The 23,906-nt window shown below is 44.7% G+C and overlaps 1 protein-coding gene across 4 annotated transcripts; it reads left to right on the top strand.

The window, feature by feature from the left end:
• The first annotated feature begins 68 nt into the window (after positions 1-68).
• On the top strand, positions 69-21,551 carry SUGP2 (SURP and G-patch domain containing 2). 4 transcript variants are annotated; one of them, XM_066635738.1, is made up of 12 exons: positions 69-122; positions 508-608; positions 3,034-3,161; positions 6,632-8,107; positions 9,872-9,989; positions 11,338-11,738; positions 13,286-13,397; positions 13,666-14,132; positions 14,510-14,574; positions 15,291-15,427; positions 18,622-18,742; positions 21,266-21,551. In XM_066635738.1, the coding sequence occupies exons 3-11, from the start codon at positions 3,041-3,043 to the stop codon at positions 18,740-18,742; spliced, it is 3,018 nt and encodes a 1,005-aa protein (XP_066491835.1). In that variant the 5' UTR covers positions 69-122; positions 508-608; positions 3,034-3,040; the 3' UTR covers positions 21,266-21,551. The 4 variants fall into 4 exon arrangements, with proteins under 4 accessions (XP_066491835.1, XP_066491834.1, XP_066491832.1 ...); XM_066635737.1 differs by lacking the exon at positions 69-122 and adding an exon at positions 159-239; XM_066635735.1 differs by lacking the exon at positions 69-122 and adding an exon at positions 239-322.
• Positions 21,552-23,906: the final 2,355 nt, after the last annotated feature.

Below are 23,906 nucleotides of genomic sequence, written 5' to 3'. Positions count from 1 at the left end.
GCGGCGCAGCCATCACCAATCGCAACACCGCTCGCGCCAGCCACAACAGAGGGTGAAGCGCGCGTGCGCCTAACGGCACTCCGCGGGGCATGCTGTGCTACGGCGCATGCGTCGATCGAGAGGTGAGGAACCGGTTGAGACCAGACTCCCCCTTGCGCTGTGCGACTCCCCCGTGTACTGCATGCGCAAGTGCTGAAGGGCGGGAGGCTTTCTTCTTAGGACCCGCAGGCGCTGGGGAGGTAGATGTTCAGGCGCATGCGCAAAGGGGGGGATTTTTGGTAAATGGAGGAGCTTTGTTATTACACAGAGGCTGCCCGGTTTGGTAGGTACTCAGCGTGGAGGAGAGGGCTTTGTTGTTACTCATAGTGCTCAATGCTGCTGAAAGTGAGGGGTCCTGCATGGGGGGGGGATCATTCCTGGGAAGAGAGGCAGGGTTGCCAGATGACCATGAAACCCCCCATGGCCTGCTCCTCTGCCTTTTAACAGCCCCCCCTTTTTAACCTACAGGAGTCAGAAAGTGAACCTCTTCAAGGTGTGGAGAGTAAGCAGCGGCTTACCTGTTCCTGTCTGTGTACGAAGCTGAGGATAAAGGAGCAAAAAAGAAACTGGTAAGTTGGCAACTCGGGGAGGACATGGGCTAACCCAGCGTTTTTCAGTGTTTGACCCCCACTGTACCACTTAGCATGATCCGCCAGTTTGAAGTACTACCAGAGGTAACTGGTGATGATATCATCACCAGTTACATTTGGGTTGGGAGGCCAGTTGCGACACAACCGATACCAGTAAGAGGCTGGGGGGGGGGAATGGGAGGGCTTTTTCAAGCATGCGAAAAGCATGCTTTGAAGCTCTGCCTGCTAAGCCAAGCCTCATACTGCTGTTTGTTGTGTCACGTCACTGGTCTTGCTGCAAGGAGGCAGGAGTCCTTGGATCCCACAAATACCACCAGACACCACCTCAAGTACCACCAGTGGTACCCGCTCCACTCATTGAGAAACACTGATCTAGTTCTTTTTTTTTTTCTCTCCTGGAAAAGAGATCACTGGGCAGATGGTCTAGGAAAGTCATTTTCAACCCTGTGTTGTGGGCACATTGGTGTGCCACGAGTGGTCCATGGGTGTACCACAGGAATTTGGGGGAAGGTCATTTATTAGTAGGGCCAATGGGGGATGTGAGCCTCCCACTGGCAGCATGGTGTGGTTTGTCAATTGTCAAAAACCCGATGGTGTGCCTTGACGATTTTAGTGCCTTGTCAACGTGCCGTGAGATGAAAAAGGTTGACAGTCACTGGTTTCGAAGACTTGACTGGCAGGGGGTCTCTCTAGTAGCTTTGGGGGGGAGGGGGTTCCAACTTGTTTAAGAAACCATTAGTAATGACACAGAGGGGTTGTATTCAGACTTTGCATGCAAACAGTAGCATATCTAGAGGGGGTGCAGAACACTAAGCCTTTCAGGGAGCTTCCCCTTGGAGGGTAAGGGCCCCCGCTCCCCCTCTTCACCACAGAAAGAAAAGTCCTACCCCTATTACCTGGGATTTGTATCCAAAGAGCATAGCCTGCAAGGCTGATTGTAAAGTCCTGATAAACTCAAATGGGCAGAGGCAGTACTTAAAGTATCCTGTTTCCCCAACCATGGAGGACATGAAACTTGACATTCCAACCAGAAGAAACCCTTATCACTGAAGGCAGTTTCTAGGTAGTCTCCCATCTAGCTTGCAGAGCCAGCAGGACTGTCACGTATATCAGAGGTCAAAAGTCAATTAAGAGAAGGGCTTTCTCCTATTCTGTCAGGGAGGCCTCAAGTCAATTTTTGGCTTCTTGAAGAGGAACCTCCCTGCAGGGTGCAAGAAGCCCCTCCCCTTCAGAGCCATGTTGGGCGGAGGGAGCAAAACAGAGGTGTACACAGGGAAGGGCTGCTTGCACTCTGCAGGAAAGCTCCCTGAAAGACAATTCTTTGCACGCACACCCCTCTAGCTACACTGCTGTTTGCATGCAAAGGTCCTAGATTCAATCTCTGGCAGCATCTCCAGATAGAGCTGGGACAGACCTCTCTCCCTGAAACTTCAGAAAGACTTTTCCAGTTAGTATAGGCCAGTGGTTCCCAAACTTTTTTGAATGGCAGCTTCCTTGACCTACTGGGCCATTAGCCACAACTCCCCATTAGAGCTACATTGTATAGGGTGGAGGGTTTTTTGTGAAGATTCTGCAGTTCCCCTGGCTGGTTTTTGCAGCTCCCCAAGGAGCCACAGCTCACAGTTTGGGAACTACTGTGTAGGCAATATGGAGCTAGCTGGATTGGTGGTCTGACAAGTTTATGTGGCATAAATCTTCAAGAAGCCATAAATGAACTTGAGGCTCACAGAACAGGAGAAAGCCTATCTCTGAGGCTACAATCCTATGCACATTTACATGGGAGTAAATCCCATTGAACATAGTGGGACTTACTTCTGATAAAACATGAACAGATTGCACTGTCAGTTGACTTTTGGCCTTTGGTATATGTGACAGTCCTACTAGTTTTGAAAGCTAGATGGGAGAGCACTTAGGAACTGCTTTCAGTAATAAGGGTCTCTTCTGGCTTCTGGGTAGACATGTCAAATTTCAAGTCCTCCATGGCTGGGGGATGGGCTACTTTAAGTACTGCCTCTGCCCATTAATGTTATCAGGACTTTACAGTCAGCCTTGCAAGCTATGCTCTTTGGATACACATTCCAGGTAATTGGGCTCTGACTTTTTTCTGTGGTGGCTGTACACATATGGAACTCCCTGCCCAGAGGTGCTTGGCAGATGCCCCTAGCTGCTTTCAGGCAAGCAACCAATATATTTTTTATTTCTCAAGGTTCTTTAACTGAACTGATTTTTAATCTGTTTTTCTGTACCTTTAATGTGCGATACCATAGTCTTTTGAGACTGAAGGTTGCCAACTGTATGTGTTTAACTACTGCGTGTTCTGCCTTGTAAGATTTTGGTCTAAGAGGTGGAACTGAAATCTTTTCAATTTGTCCCACTCTTGAGCTGCCTTCCTTTCCTGTTCCAGAGTCAAAATGGCCTCCCGTCGGAGGATCCTGCAGGAGTCTTTTGATGCCCTCATGGAAGCCAAAGCAAAACGTTATCGTAATCTGGACCAAAGTGACCCCATTGATGAGGCACTCCATCAACTTAGAGGTAGTGTTGTTCTAGCCAAACTTTCTTTTTCTGTAGACTCAGCTTCTTAAAGGAGAATCCTTTTCAGTTTTGTTAAGTGATAAATCTTGATGCTTCTGTATAACATGAATAGCTATTAGAGCAGTAGCCCACTTTTGAGAATGACAATCTGTCAGGACCCACCAGAAGTGATGTCATTAATCTGGAAGTGATATCATGGCCAGAAGTGACATCATAAATTTAGACTTCAAACCTAAGCCATGATCAGTCATAGGTCCCATTACGTAGTGTGCTTGTTTTGTTATTTTGCATAGCTTGAAATTGAAACATTCCAGCTTGTAAATCAAAGCAGAATGCAGACAATTATCCTTCTCCAACCACACAGCACTCTCCCTCCTTTCCAACATCCTGTCTTCCCACCTATTCAGGGCAAAGCACCATGCCTTTCTCCCACTGGGAGCCTGCCCTGCCCAGCAGCTCTGTACCCTGTATTTTCAGCTCTGTATTTTCAGTGGCAGCTGAGCTAAGTGCTATACAATCCACCTGAAATTGGCTCGCAACCCACATAGTGAGTTCCGAACCACAGTTTGAGAAATGCTGTTTTAGAGTATTCAAAAACCTTTTCATATCCTTTTTTTTTTTTAATGGAATACTTAAAAGACTTGGCACTATTATCCTCATGTTCGGAGTGAGGAAGACTGAAGCTGGAGAGAGAGAGTGCATGTAGCGTATCTAAGACCACCTAAGGAGTTCATCACAAAGATGATGAATGTCCCAGTTTATTTATTTTAAAACATTTTAACTCTGCTTTTTCTACCAGTATTATCCCAGACAGCTTACTTGTAGAAAACATAAAGCAAGATATCAGAAAAATGAAACAACCAATCCTCAAATGAAAGACATAGCAGCAATTAGAACATAAGAACAGCCCTGCTAGATCAGGCCATAGACCCATCTAGTCTAGCTTCCTGAATCTCACAGTTGTCCACCAAATGTTGCAGGGAGTACACAACACGAGACCTGCATCCTGGTGTCCTCCCCTGCATCTGGCATTCTGACATAGCCCATTTCTAAAATCAGGAGGCTTCATGATCCAAGAGCAGCTGCCAGCAATGATTCTGTGCTGTCACTGCAGCCAGTGCCAAAGCAGGCTCTGGCATTTTGGTGCCACCTTCCCTGAGGGTGATACCCAGTGCAGGCTGCACCCCCCTAGTGACGCTCCTGGGCCTGTAGCTCCTCAAAGGCTTATTTCTCTAGTATCAAACTGTGATGCATCACCAAATCAGGATCTGGGGATGAGTTGTATAAAGCAGGGATATGTTGAGGTTACTGCGCCCGAGTTACCAACCTGACTCTTGAGTCATAATGGCCATTTGTCGCAACTCAACCTGAGCTGCTGCTTATAGTCATTTTTAATTGAGTTGTGTTACGATAAATGAGTTGAAGCATAAGTCGGGTGTGACTCCACAGACAAAACAGGTGCTGGGGTGTGTGTGTGTGTGTATTTCGGAGTTCTCATTTAACACTCCTCTGATGTTCCCATCCCATCTGCAGTCAGTGATTTGTTAAAGTCCTTCACTTCAACCACTATTTTGCATTTTCATTTTATTTACGTAAACTAGAGATTCTCAAACTGGGGCGTTGTGACACCCCAGCCTGAGGACCTCTGCCTGTATCCCTTTAAGGGGCAGGGGGGAAGGCAGCAATGTGATCCCCAGGGTCATGCCGCTTTCGTGGGCCAGGGGCTTTCTTGTACTCGTAGAAGGCAGCAGCAGGCAACTGGGGGTGTGGGGAGCCCCACGGAAGCCTCTGCAGGGCTCCGCAAGCTGCTGCGACTGTCAAAAGAATGATCATGACCCACTTCTGGTTTATGTCCCAGGTGCCTGCTGCTGCCTTCTGTAAGGTCAAGAAAGCCCCTGCCCCCCAAAAGTGGTGTGATCCTGGGGATTGTGTTGCTGAATTCCCCCCTCCCCTTTGGTGTATTGCCCCTCCCCTGCCAAGGCTGGGGAGTTTGAAAACCCTAATGTAAACAAAACCTGTGCTGTTATTCAAGTGAGTGTAGCAGTGCAGAAAAATGATTGGTTGCATACGAACCCCAGCAACGACCCCCACCCATTCACATCACAACTCCCAGTTCCGCCTTCAAAAGGAACAAGCAGTATGCCACACACCAACAGGGGGGCATCCAAGCTTGGTAAGGTGGGAGGGGTCAGACAGCGGAGGGGACAGAAGCGGCACGTGGGAGGGTCTTCTCTGGTTTGCCTGCCTCCTCCCTGAACTTGTATCCAGCCATTTGTTCCTATCACAAGAACCCCCTCCCTCATCCATTGGGCACCTCCTTTTCCCCTCCCTCATTCTGAAGAAAAATCATTCATCCAATTGTCTGTTCCTAGATCACCAAGAGAGTCTCCACCCCCATGTCCTGGCTGCCCCACCTTCTTCTGGTTTCCCCAGCTCCATGCAGCAGCCCCCCAAATCTTAAGCCTTCCTCCATCCCCCCAGCCCCCACTTCCTGGAACCAACCTATTCTCTTCCCACTGTGTCTGCTGCTGCCGCCATCCTCCTGAATACTGGCTTCTGGATCCCCCACAAGGTCTTTGGCACAACACAGAAGTGGCAAAAAAAGGAAGCAGGCACGCGCACACACACAAAGCTAGTTGTTACTCGAATCAGTTCAAGTCATGACTCATTTATGAGTCACTGACCAAGAGTTGGGTCTGAGGCAGTGACGCCCAATGACTCGAGATGACACAAGTCGTGAAAAATTAGAATTTTCATAACTCGAGTGCCCACCCCTGGTATAAAGGGCTTACCTAAAAGGGATGTGGGAGAGCTGGTATAGCTCAGTGGTTATGAGACTAAGGGCTCAATTGTATCCGACTTTCCAGCACTGATACAGCTGTGCCAATGGGGCATATGGTGCAGGGTCAGTCACATAGGCCTTCTCAAGGTAAGGGAATGTTTGTTGCCTTACCTCAGGGCTGCATTGCTGTTGTACCAGTGCTGGAAAGTTGGCTAGGATTGGGCCCTAACACTGCAATCCTATGTGTGTGTATTCAGAAGTAAGCTCCTTTTGAGTTTAGTGGAACCTACTCCTTTGTGAGCTTGTGTAGGATTGCAGGCTGAGCTATGAATATGAAAGTCTCTGGTTCATATCTCACCTCTGCTGTGAACTTAGAAGGTGGCTGTAGGCAAATCCCGCCCGTTTACCCCCAGTTTTCCCCATCTGCACTCACGAGGATGATAGTGCCCACAACTTGCACTGCTGTTTTAAGGATTGCAAGAAGACCATACATCTGAAGTATTTTGAATGCTCAGAGGTGCTGTACACACACTATGTGATACTGGTGTTTTTATTATGATAAAAACTTATTTGAATGTCAGACTGTGGGACCTATGACCTAATTCTATCTGTCAAGATACTTGTCAAAAAAAATTTAAAATTGGATACTTCAGTGGCCAATGCCTGTCCTGTCCATTTTTCTCCTCAGTTAATGCACGTCCAGCTGCACAAGTCCAATATAATGATGATAATTTTCATGACGATGGGAAGTTCCGACGGAGGGACTGGAGAGTAGACCCCAAGGATGACTATTCATTGCCTTCATATAGATCCAGCAGCCCAACTGAAGGGGATGATGATTACTACACCAAAAACTATACCCGGGCATCATCACGGAACCGAGACTATGGCCCTCCACCAGCACATGAACGAGACTATGGCCATTCATCATCTGTGGAACGAGATTATAGTGGCCCATCTTCCAGAGAGGGGGAGTATGGCCACCCAGCCTCTCGGGATCGCGACTACAACTACATTCCTTCTCGAGAACCTTCTAGAATCCATGACACCGACTACAGTTCTTCAGAGATGTTAAGTGACTTCAGATCACCAGGGCTCTTAGAAGAGGATTATGGCTGCAAACGCAGTGAGGATTATGATTTGGAATATAGCCTGAAGACGGGAAGAGAGTTCAGCCCTCCTGTATATGTTGGGAGAGGAAGGAGCCCCCGGGGAAAGGGTGGAATGGCATATAGGGGAATGGTGAAAAAGGGAGTGGCTGGTCCAATTAAGAAATGGAACACAAAGCGGTTTTCTCCACCAGATAATGCAGCTTCCCATCAACCCAATTTCAGCAGAGACCAACCCTGGCCCCCCAAAGAGGTCCCCTGGAACTTGCGGGAGCAAGACTTGGAGCATATCGACCCATCTGACATCTTTTCTACCTTTGGGGCTGAAATCATCAAGTGGGCTGGGTTCCACGAAGCCAAGAGAGATCCAGAATATTTGGAGCTCTACCGGGTGCTCTTCATGCTGGAGACAGAGACATGTGCAAAAATGCTGGCATCCTTCAAGTGCTCATTGAAACCTGAGCACCAAGAGTTCTGCTTTTCCATCATCAAGCCATTGCGACACACTGCGCTCAAGGCACCCAAGGTGGACAACATGTTCTTGAATCTGCTGTTGGAAAAAGGGGTGGTGGCAACCAAGAACTGCTTCTTTGAGGTTATCAAAGCTTTCGATCAGTCCATGATGCGGCTCCAGGGCCGCCTCCTGAAGAGCACCACACCACTCTTGATGGCCTGCAATGGCTATGAGCTCAGCTCCAAGGCCAACAGTTTCAGTGACCCCGCACAGATGGCTGCTGCCTTTGAGAGCACCATTTCTCTCTGCCGCAAATCCTTGGTCCTTCTGGGGCAGACCTTTGCCATGGCGTCGGCTTTAAGGCAGGAGAAAATCCTGGAAGCTGTTGGCCTCGAAAAGTTGGCGCCCCCGCCTACCTTGTTCCCCAACCTGGACACCTGCACCCTGTTTGGAAGAGAGTACATTGAGAACTTGCAGAGTTGGCTTGAAAAGAGTGGCTGCCAGATGAAGCTGAAGGGAGCAGCACCGGCGCCAGCCCCAGCAGCACCTGTTGAGCCTGAGAGCCAACAGAAGGTTCCAGAAACCAGGCCCAAGATTAAGAGTAAGAAGGTTCTTTACACACACGCCCCCTACCCAAATCCAACAAAGCAGAGTTCTTTAAATTTAGCTTGTAGTTAACTAAGGATAAAGCTTAGTCAGTTAAATTGAGTCAGATATGAGTTTTGGTTGATTGGTTTTATCAATTTGACATGAGTTGGTATGGGAGGGCAACAGTGGTTTAAAAAAAAAGTGCTTTATTTTAAATGATGTGTGTGTCCCCCATTAAGTTTCTTCTAAGATGGTGCTTGCGTTCCTCTTCCTCTCATGCAGGGAAGTGCCTCTTCTAAAACCATGCTTGCTATCATCGGTTTTCATAAGTATTCAGAAAAATTTTCAACCTATTTTAAAGTCTCTGCTGACCAACTAATTAAGGGCACTTCTCAGGTTGTCAATTCATTTTGATAGATTCTAAATTGATTCTATTTACTTATTAAATTTTACTATCCCTCCTTTCCTCCAAGGAACTTGGGGTGGTATAGGTGGTTCTCCCCTTCCCCTTTTCATCCTCACAACCACTTGTGATGAGGTGGGTTAGGCCAAGAGATAGTGGCCTGAGAAGTTTAGTAGCTCAATGGGAATTTGAACACAGATATAGCTAGTCAAACACTCTAATGATCACTACGCCATACTGACTCTAATGTAGTATTGCAGCTTTGCTTAAACTTTTTTTTTTTAATTAAGTTTTAATGCCACTACAGGTCTTGATTCTAATATGGTTTCATTTTTCCCACCTTCCTAAATCTGTAATCTTGCATCCCGATAGTTAACAAGGTAAATTACATGGACAATCACTTACTGGGGTGTAGGGATAAATCGAATATATCTACAAGGAAGAGAAAGCTAGTCTGATAGAAATTGGAGTGAAGGAAGGAAAGAGGGGTTGGGAGAAGGGGAAGAGCAGTAGGTATGATGGGAATGGAATCCGGCCATATGGGAAGTGGAATCCGGCCACTAGATGTCAGGGGAAAAAGACCTCCAATTATTTCCAGAAAACGAATTCCAAATGCAGGTTTGTGATGTCATTTCCTGTTCATCCTGTACTCCTCTTTCCATAGCAGCATAGGAAGTGACCTTCTGCTGAGCCGGACCACAGCTTCTCTAGCTCAGTGCCTCTCCTGGTTTTGGATAGAGAAGGCTGTTCTCCATCCTTTCTAAGGGTTGGTCCTGAGACCATCTGCATATCAAGAAGGTGCTTTATCACAGAGCTGTGATGGTACCATGTCAGTTAAATTGGACTGTCCAGGGTGCATACAGAGCAAACAGTGAACACCTTCAGATGGCTACGCAAGGGTCACTTTGGTTTTGACAGTTGGTTCTTTGGGGAGGGACCATAGTTCAGCAGCAGCACATGTGCTTTGTGTGCCAAAGATCCCATGTTGACAATCTATCAGCATCTCCAGGTGGGATGAGAGGGGGTTGGGGAAAGCACCTCCTTTGTTTGAGACCCTGGAGAACTGCTGCCACTCAAGAGTAGACAGTGGTGCTCTGCATCTGGCAGCTTAATACGATTACTGGTTCATAATTCTGGGGGCCAGCTGACTAGCATGAGCCACCCTGGTAGATCCCAAAATGGAAATGAAGGTTGCAGGATGCAAGTATTTAAATAAAAGGCCTAAGAACACATTGCTGGTGCGAGAACATTTGCTTAGCTGGTTGAAGGTGAGTTTGGAGTTCTGTTTGCAGGAGCTAATTGTGGGAAAATGGTTTTGGCAGAGTTCAGTGGATGTTCTCATTGCTGTCATGTGCTGCTGTATCATTTGTGCAGTTCTCCAGCGAGCAGATCGAAAAGCCTTGGAGGTGATTGAAAGGTTGGTGACCAGCATGGTTTCTGGCACGCTGACAGCAAGACAGAAAAACAAGATGAAGAATAACCCACAATTTTGGTAAATATTTCATTGGACTGTTGCATTGGGGATTGTGCTTGCCTGTTGAGGAGCTTGGGATGCATGTATGGGAGCTTGCCCTGCTAGTTGGGCATGCTGTCTTCAAACAGTGGCCAATCACATGTTTCTGAGGTGTCCAGGAATGGAACATGTGAGCAAATTTCCCTTTCCTGCCATTGCTTCACAGCAACTGGTCAATACTGTCTCTTGAATAGTTGTGACTAGAAGCAACTGATAGGCTTCTCTGCCGTGAATTTGTCAAGGCATCTGCACTGTTTGTTCAGTTGCAGAAGTGCAGGACCTCCACCTTCAATTTAAAGGGACTGCATGGATAAAAGAGCTTCTTCATTCATGCGGTCCCTGTAAATCAAACCGGAAGCCCTGCACTTCCGTGTTTGAGGAAACCACTTGAGGAGCAAGGTAAGGAGGTGGGTGATCCACCTTCTATTGGTTTCTAGCAAACAGAAAGTGGATCAGTGCATATTGTATCCATAGCATACTCGGAGTGAAAGGCACCCTGAGTCCACCCTCTTCTTTTAATCTGTCACTGATACAATCCACTTCACCTCTCCTAGTGGATGAACCATCACTGTATGGCATCTGGGTTAGCGGCCATCACTGCATCTTATGACAGTAAATTCCATACACTTTATGTGAAGTAGGATTGCCTGCCAACCAATTTCATTGGGTGAACCTGGATTCTACCCCTAGTTGTTTTTTTCTAAATTCAAAAACCTCAAACGTGTTAGCCTTTTCTTGTCAGGAAGGTGCTCCAGACCTGTTTATCGGATACCTTGCTGCTCGTGCCCATTTCTATCTTAGGTTTGTGGCCAAAGTGAGCAGCTGAGGTACGCTAATGGCAGAAGGTTCCAAAGCCCCCTTTGTAACAGCACTCATGTTGCTTGCAGCAGGAGAGAAAAAACTGAAACTCCTTTGCTTGGTGCCTGAAACCCCCAAGACTTAGCTGGGAGTGAATCAGTGGATGCAACTAAAGGCCTCTGAAATCCTTTTCCTTCCAGCATGGTCTTCAGCAGAGGCTATGACAGCTGTTTGTTCAGGAGCTCTTGCCACTCATAACAGGCAAGAGGTCAGAGCTAGAGTCCCTGGCCAGTTTCTTGACTCATGTGGGAATTCTTAAAATTATTTGGGTTTATAGGCCTTGGTCGAATAAAACCATTATTACCTAATGTTTTTGCCTACTGCTATGGTAGACATTTTCAAAGGCTACCCCTCACAGTGTTAGTGTTCCTGTGGGAATGTAAGTGGGTAGCATCAAAGTTGTAGCCCTGCCAGCAAGGATTCATTAAGTGGCTGATCCTTTTCTGAACCAAAAAAAAAAACAAAACAGGTTTTTGGATGAAAAGGAAAGCCTAGAGTACAAATATTACAAACTGAAGCTGGCTGAGGCGGAGAGGTCGATAGAGAAGGAAGAAAGCAAGGAGAAGAAAACCCTTGAGCAGCGGGCATCGGAGGCCGTCAGGGCACTGATGTATGCAAGGAAAGTTGCAAGCATCAAGAAAAGGCTCTTTCAGAGGAGGAGGCCTGGAATCCTGCAACGGGGAGCAAGAGCCAGGAAAGTGAAGAAGTGTACAGTTGGAACCCAGACACTCCTCTCGGCTAGAATGATGCTGAAGCCAGATGGCCAAGGTACCACCATGTCGTCAGACAAAGCTGGGCCCGCAGGAGAGGCGTTCTCTCTCTTGGAACTTCCTGAGAGCTCCCAGTCCTTGACATGCAAAGTACCTGAAGGTAAGTTAAGCTAAATTGAGAAGATCATTGGTTGCCTGTCACATGAGCAGACTGTAAACTTTTTGGTGGGTTGAAAAGCTGCTTCTGATTAACTGAGGCAACAGGGTTTTCTTTTTAATGTTTGTATGACCAAAAAAAGGAGCCCTGCTGAATCAAATGGACACTCCATCTTGTTCAGCATCCTCATTGTGATCAGCCTAATGCTTGTGGGAGCCCCATAGGCTGGACACAAAGGCAGTGATTCTCCCCTCTTCTGCCCCAGCATCAGGTATTCAGGGATGCACTACCTTGGTACCTGGAGACTATTTAACTCTCATGATGCAAGTTGCTGATAGACCTCTTCTCCTCTATGCATTTGTCTCATCCCCTTTTAAAGCCACGCCAGGCAGAGGCTGACATTGCATTTTGTGGTGGAGAATTCCATAATCCAATTGTGTGTTGCGTGAAGAATGTCTTCCCTTTGTCTAACCTGAACCATACTGCTCATCAACTTCTTTGAATGACCCCTGAGTTCTGGCATTACGAGAAACACTTTTCTACCCCTTTTTTCCACACCCAAAATAATTTATTAAACTTTGATCACGTCCCAGCCCTTTCTCTTTTGATGTCTCTTCCAAACTAAAAGTACAAGATATTACAAGAACAGTGGGAACTTATTGGCATACCCTCCTATGCGTATAGCAATGTTGAATAAGTAGGTGTGGACCAGGTTGGAAGTATCTCAATGGAAGAGTACCTGCTTTGCCTGCCAAATGTTATAAATTCAACCTTCAGCATCTCCAGTTAAAAGAATCTCAGGTTTCAGAGGTTGAAAATGGGCTTTCTCTTCCTGAGACCTTGGAAAACAACTTCCAGTCAGTGTAGACCAGTGTTTCCCAAGGTTTGTCCTCTACCGTATCATTTCATATGGTCCACCTATTTGAAGTACCACCAGAAATAACTGGCAGTGACATCATCACCAGATACTCTTGAGTTGGGAGGCCAAATGTGTCATAACAAATACCAGTCAGAGGCTCAGGGTGGACAGGAGGTCTTTTTCAGCGTGGAAAGCATGCTTTGGAACACTGCCCACCAAGCCAAGCCTCCTACCACTGTTTGTACCCGTACCACTGGCGGTACCATTGCACTATTTGAGAAACACTGGTGTGGGCATTACTGGACTAGATGGGCCAAGGATCTGACTCAGTTGATGGCAGCTTCACATCACTGTTGCTCGTCCTTCATATTCAAAAAATACAATGCGGATCACACACAGTATATAGTTATCGTTCTTCCACACACCCTGAAAAGTAAGCCAGGTTTGTTATCCCCATATTGCAGATACAAAAGACTGAGGCTACAAGAATTGTGTCTCATCCATGCTGCTGAGTGAGTCCATGACAGAAGAATAAAATTCAAATGAAGGGGGTCTTTGTGATACTTAGTTTAGTCTCTTCGCTGCTGTGTCATGGTTGCCTTTAAAATCTGCCTCCTTGTTGTAAATGCACTGCTTCCTTGTAGCAGTAACCAACAGTAACTCCCTGTCTTGACTGTTTTATGCCTTCCAGTGGACTCCAAAGCTATGGAGACAGCCGAGAAGTTGGCTACATTTGTCGCTCAGTTTGGCCCAGAAATTGAGCAGTTTAGTATTGATAACAGTGCGGACAACCCAGATCTTTGGTGAGACATCTCCTCTGTTGTCTGTCGTAGATTGTAGGCCCCTTGGGGAAGGGGCTTGTGACCTTCTCCACTTGGACATATAGCTCTATATAAATAATAATTTGATAATATTGAACACGTCAGTTGATCAGATCATTTGGGGGGGGCATTCAAATGCCTAATCCTGCCCCTCTCTTTAATAGTGTTTCCCCCTTTGTTTTTAACAATGCTGGACTGGAACGCAACAGTGCCAACGTTATTCACCTTCCCACTGATATCCTCCTCTCAGGTTCCTCCAGGATCAAGAGAGCTCAGCGTTCAAGTATTACCGCAAGAAAGTTTATGAGCTGTGCCCCTCTATCAACTTCAGTGTTGTGCAGGAAACCAAGAATGTTGGCGGAAACCCTGAATCTGTAGAAGGTGACAAAGCCAGTCTGAAGGAGGAGGAAGAGGAGGACAAAGAGGAAGAGGCGAATCTAGAAGAAGAGACCATCCAAACCAGAACAGAATCAGAGAGAAGAGCAGAAGAGAAGGGGAGAGTTCCAGGTTATGAGACAGAAGAGACTCTTTCTGAAGAGGTCCCTATTACAATGGATGACTTGAGCATGGCTGAGGATACTGCTCTGGACTCATCTACTCAGGCATTGGGGCCTGCCCAAGACACCCCCTGTTGGCGCAAGAGGATAGCCAGCAAGTCCTTGAAAGTGGGGCTGATCCCGTCCAAGAGGGTTTGCCTCATACAACCAGAACCAGAAGGTGAGCTAGGCAACCACATAGCCCACTGACAAATCCCTGCAGTGCCACCTTCCATGCTAGGGGGCTTTAACACCAAGCCTGACCTTGTAAGTGGGAAACATCTCTCTGCACTCTGGGGCTGAGGCAAAACAGCAGGAGAAGGCTTTGTGGCAGGATCAATTGCGTTGCTAATTTCTATTGATTTGTGTTTGTAGTTATTGCTGAGAGGTGAGTTGCGGGTGGCTTCACACCCTGCTTGTAAACTTCCTGGAAGCATCTGACCAACAACCATTGGAACTGGAATGCCGGACTGCATGATTGTTTGTGGTCTGACCCAGCAGGAGAATTCTTAAGTTTTGTTTGCATGTGGGTTAACTAGATTTTGGCTTTCCTTGCAGTCCACGAGCCAGTCCGAATCTCTTACGACCGACCACGTGGCTGTCCACCATATAAAAAGAAAAAGGTAAAATTGTCTTTCTTAAAAATTAATAAATAAAAGGTTGTTTTGCAAATATTTCATTAACGCTGTTTATCCTCCATGAAGCTGAGAGTGGTGTATGGGAAAGAGAGTAGAGAAAATTATCCAATTTTATCTGCTTAATAACCCTTAGCAAAATGCAGAGCCAATAACAAATCTCAGGAGGTAAAAAAGGAAAAAGGCTTCCAACTTGCCCTCCTTAGTGGTTCTCCCAGCTGGTGTCACCTGCATTCCCCATAACCTAAAGCTGTTTCCAATAACCATACCTAACCTAAAACTAATTAACCTAACCTAAACCTTAACCTAAAACTATTTCCAAAACAATATACTTGATGTATCAACTTTATTTACTTTTCATATTTTTACACCATTCTTCCTCCAAAGAGCTCAGGGCAGTGTACACAACAACCCTGTGAGGTAGGTGAGGCTGAGAGAAAGTGACTGGCCCAAGGTTACCCAGGAAGCTTCATGGCTGAGGGAGGATTTGAAGTTGGATCTTCCAGGTCTAAGTCTACCTTCCAAAGCACTACACCACCCTGGCTCTCACCAAAAAATATACACTCAAACAATAACAAACTTAAAATTTACTGGGGACACCACTGTTGCTTTAAAAAAGTTAACTGATTTTAAACATTGCAACTCTAATCTCTTTGTTCTATTCTCTCCCCCCCCCCCCCATCATTCTGCTTTCCAATTTGCAGAAAACAAAGGACTTAGAATTTTCTCACAAGAGACTGACGGACAAAAACATCGGTTTCCAGATGCTCCAGAAATTGGGCTGGAAGGAGGGACGCGGCCTTGGGTCACTGGGAAAAGGCATCAAAGAGCCTGTCAAAGTGTATGTAGCCAGGGTGAATGTCACATGTATGTGGTAAGAGTAACAATTAGAAAGCCCAGTGGTTAGTGATGGGTATCCTTACCATGAAAGACAAGGTTGTTTTGAAGTTGTTGCACCAGTCATTCGTGGAACTTGTCTTGTGGTAATTTCCGTCCACTTAGACAAATTTAAAAGACAGTTGGACACATTTGTGACAGAGGACTGGTGTTGGTCAGATTTCTTGAATATACAGTCCATGAATGTACACTTCAATGCAGAGCTTGTTTCTTTTTGTGCAGCAGTTAGATTGGTAAGTATGCACAGTGGTTAGATTGGTGAGTATCCACAGCCTTTGGTGGTAGCCTTCCAGAACAAACATATATGATTCCCTCTGTACCTCCCCAATAATTCCAACTAGTCAGATTAATTTCCTTTCCTTTCAAGGATCAGTTGTGGTACTCTGGCTGAATTCTGTTTTTGTCTTCTCTCTCCAATTTTTATTTGCATCCCAGTCCATTTTGTTCACTGTTGGCATTGGGGCATTTTTTGAATCTCTCATTCTCCTCTGTGTCAACCGTTGTTCACATGTGTATATTTCTTCCTCTCTCCTCGATGGACAGAAAGCAAATATCTCTCTCCATCATCTTCCTGTCCTCCTTGTCAAAATACGTAATAAGCCCAAAGCTAAGTGTGAGCATTTGCTTTGCTTGCAGAAGGTCATCTGGCACCTTTAGGCATTGTAGTCCCCAATTACTCCATGAACTGTTCACTTTCTTTCCTCTTTTTGTACGATCCCCTCCAGTTGCCGGTAGTTAACGAAAAGCACTGCTAATCGGTTCCTGGCCAAATATTGCAGACATTCATGATGCTTGTTCAGTCCTACAGATCTTTTAGATTCAGAATGAAGCAGGTTGAAGGAGGACACTTTTTACATTAAATGGTACTTCACAGAAATGGTCTGACACTAGACATACCATCTTGCAACAGTAATTGGCGGGTGGCTGTACTCAGTGATGGAGCTGGTGTTTTGCATACCAAAAGTTCCAGGTTCAATCCCCAGTGTGGGGAATCCAGGTGGAGCTATAAGAATACCTTTGTCTGAAACCCAGGAAACCTGCTAGTCTGCATAGACAATGCTGCATTAGATGAGCTAATGATCTGACTCTATAAGTTCATCAGTAGATCATTCTAAGCATTTGGTGCTTGTTCACAAGAGGTGAGATTTAAGAGATGCAAGAGAGAGATCTGTCTGGGGACATAGAGTACCAAACCATTAACTTCAACTGCATGTTTTGCAACCCGGCAAGAAAACAGAGGAAGGTGTCTCAGATTCCATGGCACATTGCCTCTCCCTTCATAGTCCATTCTTCAAAGAATGAATGTTTTCAATGTAATGTTCTTAACTTATCTGAGTGGCCAAGTGGGTAGATCATTAGACTAGGTTCAAATTGCTGCTCAGCAGTGAATGAATGAATGAATGAATGAACCTTTATTAGGCATAGAATAGAGAAATCATAAAAGCAAACATAATTAGTCCTAATCCCGTTTATCAAAAACAGAGTTAAGATACTAAATTACTAATAAAACATTTACAGTTCAACATAAAATATCAACATTTTTGACAAATTACATTAAGAAGGCTTAGAAATCACCAAAAGTAAAAATTTAGAAACTCCCTCTAGCACATCTGGTGAGCAGTCATTTAGGAGACACTTCAGTTTTGCCTCATCCGAAAGCCCATTCATTTTGCCGAGAAGTGGAGTCATGTAAGTGTGGCGGGATCTAGTGTGCCGAGGACAATAAAAAAGAATGTGTATGATTGATCCAACATTTCCCAAGCTACAAGGGCAGAGGCGTTCTTTATATGGTATTTGCCTATATCTGCCTTCTGTGACCTTGGATGGAAACACATTGAATCTTGCCAAGGAGATTGCACGACGTTCAGAAGGGATGATCAGAATACTCAGATAAGGAGCCATTTGCCCATACTTTAGCAGGATAGAGAAATTAAGAGGGGAGCAAATTCTAGAAGCAAGTTCAAAGAGATTTTGTGCCTCAGTGTCTAGCATTCTTTGCTTTACCCTTTGATAAACTCCAGGGAATGGATAGAAACTTAAAAAATCCAATGAAAAACCAATTGATTTGATTTTTGATTTAATTTGGCTATACCATTTAGAAGAACCAGACTCAGATAGCATTCTGGATAGGAGACTGCCTGGTTTCACGTTGTAATTGGAGCCAATAGCGTATGGTTAAAACCATGCTCTTGATACTAAGAGCGATTGTCCGGTCTCCAAACATAATGCAGAGTATGGTACAGATTTAGGTAAACCCAGGATAGCCCTCAAAAATTTAGCTTGGATACTCTCAAGGGTGTGATTTATAGCACTAATCCAGATAGGGCACCCGTACAAGAGCTGTGCCAATACCTTGGCATTAAATACCTTGATAGCAGCTGGTATATAATGATTGCCCTGACTAAAAAAGAATCAATGGGTGCTCTGCAAAGTGACACGGGCCAAGTTGGTAACCAATTTTTGATGAGTACCCCAGCAAAGATTGTAGTGGAAGTGGATTCCAAGATATTTAAAGCTTTTGACCTGTTCCAGTTTCTCCCCTCCAATAGACCAAGTGCCTGGGCTCCATGATTTTGAAAAAACCATAACTTTGGTTTTCTGAGAGTTCAATTCGAGTTTGTTACATTTCAGATAGTCAGAAGTTTTATTTAAAAGTCGCTTAAGTCCAATAGGTGTACAGGATACTAGCACTGCATCATCTGCAGCTCAGCAGTGAAGCTAGATGAGGGTGACCTTCAGCCAGCCACTGCCTCTCGCTTAAGCCTACTTCACAGGGGTTGTGAGGATAAAGGAGAAAACCCTTTGATATGCCCCTCAGTTCTCTGGAGGCAGGCAGGTTAAGAAACAAATTTTGAATTAAAACTCTGCATACCACAGATCCAGAGAATTGTCCACTGTGTCAAATCATGTCACAATCCCGTATATCACACATTTTGTTGTTCCTATTGCTTGTCTGAAATTACTAGGTACCCTCTTTGGGTTGGACTGAGCAAAGGGCGTGTGGAAAAACTAACTCAAACTTGATTATCTCAAATGTGATAGGGACTGATGTGATAGGGATCTGGTCTCATCCTGTACTTTGTCGTGATAGCTGGAGATTTAAAAAAGATGCTAAATCTCTATGCTTTGCCTCCTTAGGGGCTCCACCTCTGCTGGGGAGGGCTTGGGTGTTAAAGGGGAAAAGAATAAAGAAGATACGTTTGATGTTTTCCGTGAGAGAATGATCCAGATGTACAATCTGAAGAAAGTCTGTAAATAGGTAGGTGTATGAATGAGCTGGTTTCCTTTTCTTATAAATCCCTGAAACTGTTAAAAAAAAATAATAATGTAGAAATTGTTGAATTTTTTTAAAACAAAAACAAAAACTGAAGCTTCATGTTTTGTCCAGGTAGTTGTTTGTTTTGTATGCTTAGGGGTAATCTGGATTTTAAACACTTTTGTGTTCTTGAAAATTCAGGACATTTTTGAACCAAAGAATAATTATGTTTGCTGGGATGCCTAACAGGTCTTTGTTATGGTATCCTCTCAGAAACCACTTTTGGAACTTTTTTTTTAATGGTGTGGGGAGCATTCCAGCAGCATACTTGGGAGTTAGTGACTGGATATTTTAGGATAAAGTTGGCCATTCTTCAAATGAAGAAACAACTTTCCATTAAAGGCCAACTTTCTCTCTTGTCAAGGATCTGTAGAATCTCTCTTCTGGACAGGACAAAAATGACAGCCCCTCCTCCCATTGTGGAAACTTGATTGTCTGCCATCTTCCTCAAGACTCAGAAATCCAGCTCGGCATCCTTTAAACTTTCTTGTGAATTACTGCACTTGCTAAGACTGCTGCTATAGAGCAAAACACAGCAAGCTCTGATAACGTAATCCATTCATTGAATGCAAGGTTGATTAAAGCAACATATAAGAACCTGAACCTTAACGCGTAGGGCAAATATATGAATCTCACGATTATTCTGGAACTTTCATTTGTCTACAACCAGTACTGTATCGCTGATGGGTTTTCTCCAAGTGTACACTATTTAGTTTAGTATGGATTTCTGCTGTTCGTCTACCAGCCTTTGTTGCCACATACCTCGACGTTTTGCAGAAAGCTAAGCTTTGTGACCTGGAAGCAACTCATCCAATTTGCATTTCTGTTTTTGTATGCCGCAGGGCATCTGAAAAGAAACCATAACAGTTGGTTGAAGGCAGCAGTTTGCCCTTTTGCAAGATGGCTTCTTTTTCCGTCCACTAAAATTGGCCACTGCTTTAGTGTAATTAGCACAAAGACTTCCACTGCTAAGGACAGCAACTTAGAGTGTTGAAGAAAGCTGCAGTTAAGAACTGACCAACTGCCAACATCCTGATTGCATTAAAAGCTCTTGAACAATAATGGAGTTCAAAATTCCTTACTGGGCAGTATGATCTGGCATTCTCGAATAACAGATCTGACCACCAGATTTGTTCCCTTTTTTTGTTCTTTTGTACCTATCTGCAAAAAACCTCTTGTTGGTTGGATGGAAGTGTCTTTTGTATTCCTACAGTCATGAATGTGAGTCTTCTAGAGCCACATGTGAGTGGGTTTTGTAATGTGCATGATTTTTTTTTTCTGCATTTTGTGAAATAACTGTGAAATCCTGTGCAAATGTGGTTCAGGGCCTTTCTGGCTGACTGCTCAGAACAATCTTTCAGTTTTGGGGAAAGACCATGGCATGGAAGAAGCTCGCTCAAGGTTCATGCTGTTGAATGACCAGGACCATTTTCCCCATCTTTCAGCCAAGAAGTTCAAGTGCAGTGATATGAATTGTCTGCTTCGTCATTGCTTCAGTCAAGATATGATGCTCCAGGGATTATGAATAGCCCTACAAAATTCCCATCCCTTGGCACTCTGGCGCTAACTGGCAAGCAAAGGCTGCCTTGACGTCACCCGCTGCTCTGTCACTTTTCTCGACGTTCAGCTCTTTATCTCCAGGCGTTTTGATTCTCAAAATTGTTTCCCTTCCCTACGCATGTTTGGGTGCTGTGTTATAAAAAATAAAACATAAACCAGAGGTCTGTCCAAACTTGAGTGTTGTCCAGTAACTTGATTTGGTGTTCTGTGACACTCAAAGTTGATTTATCACGCTGATAAATGGATTTAACAGCCTTGGTGAAGCGTATCCCATTTTAAATCCCTGGTTTGGTGCCAAATCTCATCTTGTTTTGCACTGCTAGGAGCATGTTTTCTCGCTCAACTTCAGAACTTGCAAAGATCAAGATGTATATCCAGACACATTCTCTTTATGTTGAAGTCCACTTTCCCAGTGGATCCTGGCAGCTGTTGTGGCTTGAAGTGAAGATGCTTCTGTTTGGGGTACATTGACTTAAAGATGCCAGGGAAATGGCTGGATTTTTTCTAACCCAATTTTGGTGGGTTGGAATGTCTGGTCTGAGCTTGCTTCCAAGCTGCTCAAGTGTAAAATGAACTCTGAAAATTTTAGAAACAAAATGCTGGTTCTTGGCCAGGAGAAGCCTTCAGCCTTCTGCACTTCCAGATAAACCTATCTTCCTTGTGCGGATGATTTGGTTTGGGGCAAACTAACAGAGGAACACTGGTGGCTTTTAAATTCCCAGTGTCACTTTTGAGTCTGTCCCACTTGGTTTTTTACCAAGCTTCTTTTCAAGTGTGTATGCATTAGAATAACCTGCTTTTAGCAGGCAACTTCTGACTTAAGAACACCTAATTTCATTTGCAAAAATGATTTGAAAACGTGCCACTAGCTAGTCTTGTCAGCTCACTCATTTTTTCTCATTTTAGTTTTCCAGGCTTTATCTCGAAGACCACATGCATCTGAGACCGTTTTTCACTCCTGTCAGTAGGGTGGTCTATCTCTCCCCCTCCCCAGTCTTTTTCCTCTGTCTTTTTGGTTTGGAATGTTGACCCTTTAATACTTCTTGAGCAGAATTTTCTCCCCCACTTTCTGTGGCATTTCACAGTATTGAACACGTAATGAGTAGAAGTTTGTTAGCTGATTATTGATTTGACGTTAATGACATGTAATGTCTTTTAAAAACCCGCAATAAACGTAGATGGAAAAATCCAACAGTTGACGGCTCTGGTTCAGTTCTTGAGTTTCGCTTCTGTTGTCTTTATTTGAATTTACACCCAGCTTTGCAGCCTAGATTTGGTTCCCAAAATAACTTACAGATATACAAGTTGCAATCCAATCTACTTTCACTTGGGATTAAGCTTTGTTGACTATAATGGAACTTAATTCTGAGTGGACATGCATAGGATTGGGCTCAAAAGGTATAAATGGAGATATGTATAATAGAGTACGATGAATGTTCTAGGTTTTTTTCCCCTTTGTTGTCTATATTTCTGTAGTTTTGGACTCTCTTAACTCTCCAGAAGCTCCTGTGCAAGTTCAGCAGCCTAAAAATCTGGTGGGGCATCATTTTAGAGGCCACCTTCATCTGTGCAAGACTCCATTTCTAGAGGGAGAGCACATGCGTTTGTGGATTGGGCTTCTCTTCCTGTCTGGAATGGCTACCCTCCCTCCAGGATTGGCATGTGCTTAGTGAGGCACTAGACAAAGAAGTGGGATGGAACAATAAGGTGGACTCCACTTCTCCATGATGTCATCAAAGCAAAGTTATATATTTCCCACCCTACAGGAAGCTGTTGTTCTTTGCCAGTCACCTGAGTGACTGATTTTTGGGGGGTTCAGAGAAGAGCAACCACTTGCTCACCTGCGAGTGCCAGGACTAGAGATTCCTTGAGCAGTGTAAGTAGCTTAAATTAGGGACCGTGTAGATTTAGATTACTTTATTGTCATTGTGCTTAATGCACAACGAAATTTGATGCACCATCGAGATACGAACATAAAACAACTATACAACAATCACGCATATCAGTCACACTCTGCACGCTCACCTACACATTCAATACAACATGCATCATATAATATAAAAACAATATTGCAACATTATTGTAGCTAGATTGCATTAAGGAATGTATTTTTGCTTTGCCTGCTAAATAATCCCAGCCAGGGGGGGAGTTCGTGTGTAGGGAGGGGGGTGTTGACTGAGAGTTTTGAGTAGCATCCCAGCTCCAGCTGCTGGGTGTTACTGGTTATTGCACCCATTTGGTGAAAACTCTTTTTTTTGTGCTTTCCAACCAAGCTCAGGCATTTTCCATCCAGCTTATACTTTTACTACTCCCTTTTTCCCCATTTTGTTTAATGCCTTTTTCATTTAGAATGTTCTAGGTTAATAGACTAATTACATATTGACCATTGGTGTGCCTAGTCCATGTTCATGGGTAATTCAGTGGATTGTCATGTTTCTTTGCTCTGCAGATGCTACTGTGGGTTTGAGTGCTAACAACACTTGGAATTTATTACTCTCCTGGGAGGAGGATTTTTCCTAGACAGTTCACTATATCTAGTCTGTGTAGCCTGCAATGGTCATAGCAGATACTACCATGATTTTTTCCACATTCAGCTGCTGGTCTCGTAAAGGAAAAGTAGGAAGAGGTGAATACATGTTAACTACGTACTTGGTGCTGCTTCCCTTCATCAGCCAGCCTTCCCTGGAGTCCCTTTCCCCAACACTGAGTTTTGTGTGGTTCCAGGCCTTGGAAGAAGTTCTTTGTAGCCTGGGATGCTTACAGCAGAAACAAACAACCATATGTTTGCATTGGGCAAGTGTGCTGTTGATTGGGGTTGCATGCAAGGGGCTAACTGTTTTCCTACTGAAATCCACCTCCCAAAACAGCTGATTGTCCCGGGGGAAACATTAAACAAAATGAGGAGGCATACCTCATTCAGTAACTCAAGCAGATAACAAAGGGGGGGGGGTTCTCCTAAGGATCTGTAATATTGTCATCAATGTGCATGACATTTCACAAAGCATGAGAGAATAGGTCTCTGCCCCAAGGAACATAAGAACAGCCCCACTGGATCAGGCCATAGGCCCATCTAGTCCAGCTTCCTGTATCTCACAGCGGCCCACCAAATGCCCCAGGGAGCACACCAGATAACAAGAGACCTCATCCTGGTGCCCTCCCTTGCATCTGGCCTTCTGACATAGCCCATTTCTAAAATCAGGAGGTTGCGCATACATCATGGCTTGTAACCCGTAATGGATTTTTCCTCCAGAAACTTGTCCAATCCCCTTTTAAAGGCATCCAGGCCAGATGATGTCACCACATCCTGTGGTAAGGAGTACCACAGACCAACCACACGCGGAATAAATATTTTCTCTTGTCTGTTCTAACTCTCCCAACACTCAATTTTAGTGGATGTCCCCATTTGAGAAAGGAGCTAGAGAAATTTGAGAAAGGAGCTAGAGGTCTAGTATTTGACATGGAGGGGGCAACAAGGGAAGGGCAGATGGGAAGAATATCCAATTAATTCAGGACCTAATTATAGTGGGATATGAGAACAAAGGGATGG

Source organism: Tiliqua scincoides, chromosome 8 (assembly GCF_035046505.1).
Source record: "Tiliqua scincoides isolate rTilSci1 chromosome 8, rTilSci1.hap2, whole genome shotgun sequence".
Classification (NCBI taxonomy): Eukaryota; Metazoa; Chordata; class Lepidosauria; order Squamata; family Scincidae; genus Tiliqua; species Tiliqua scincoides.
This window is presented reverse-complemented; position numbering and strand designations above follow the sequence as displayed.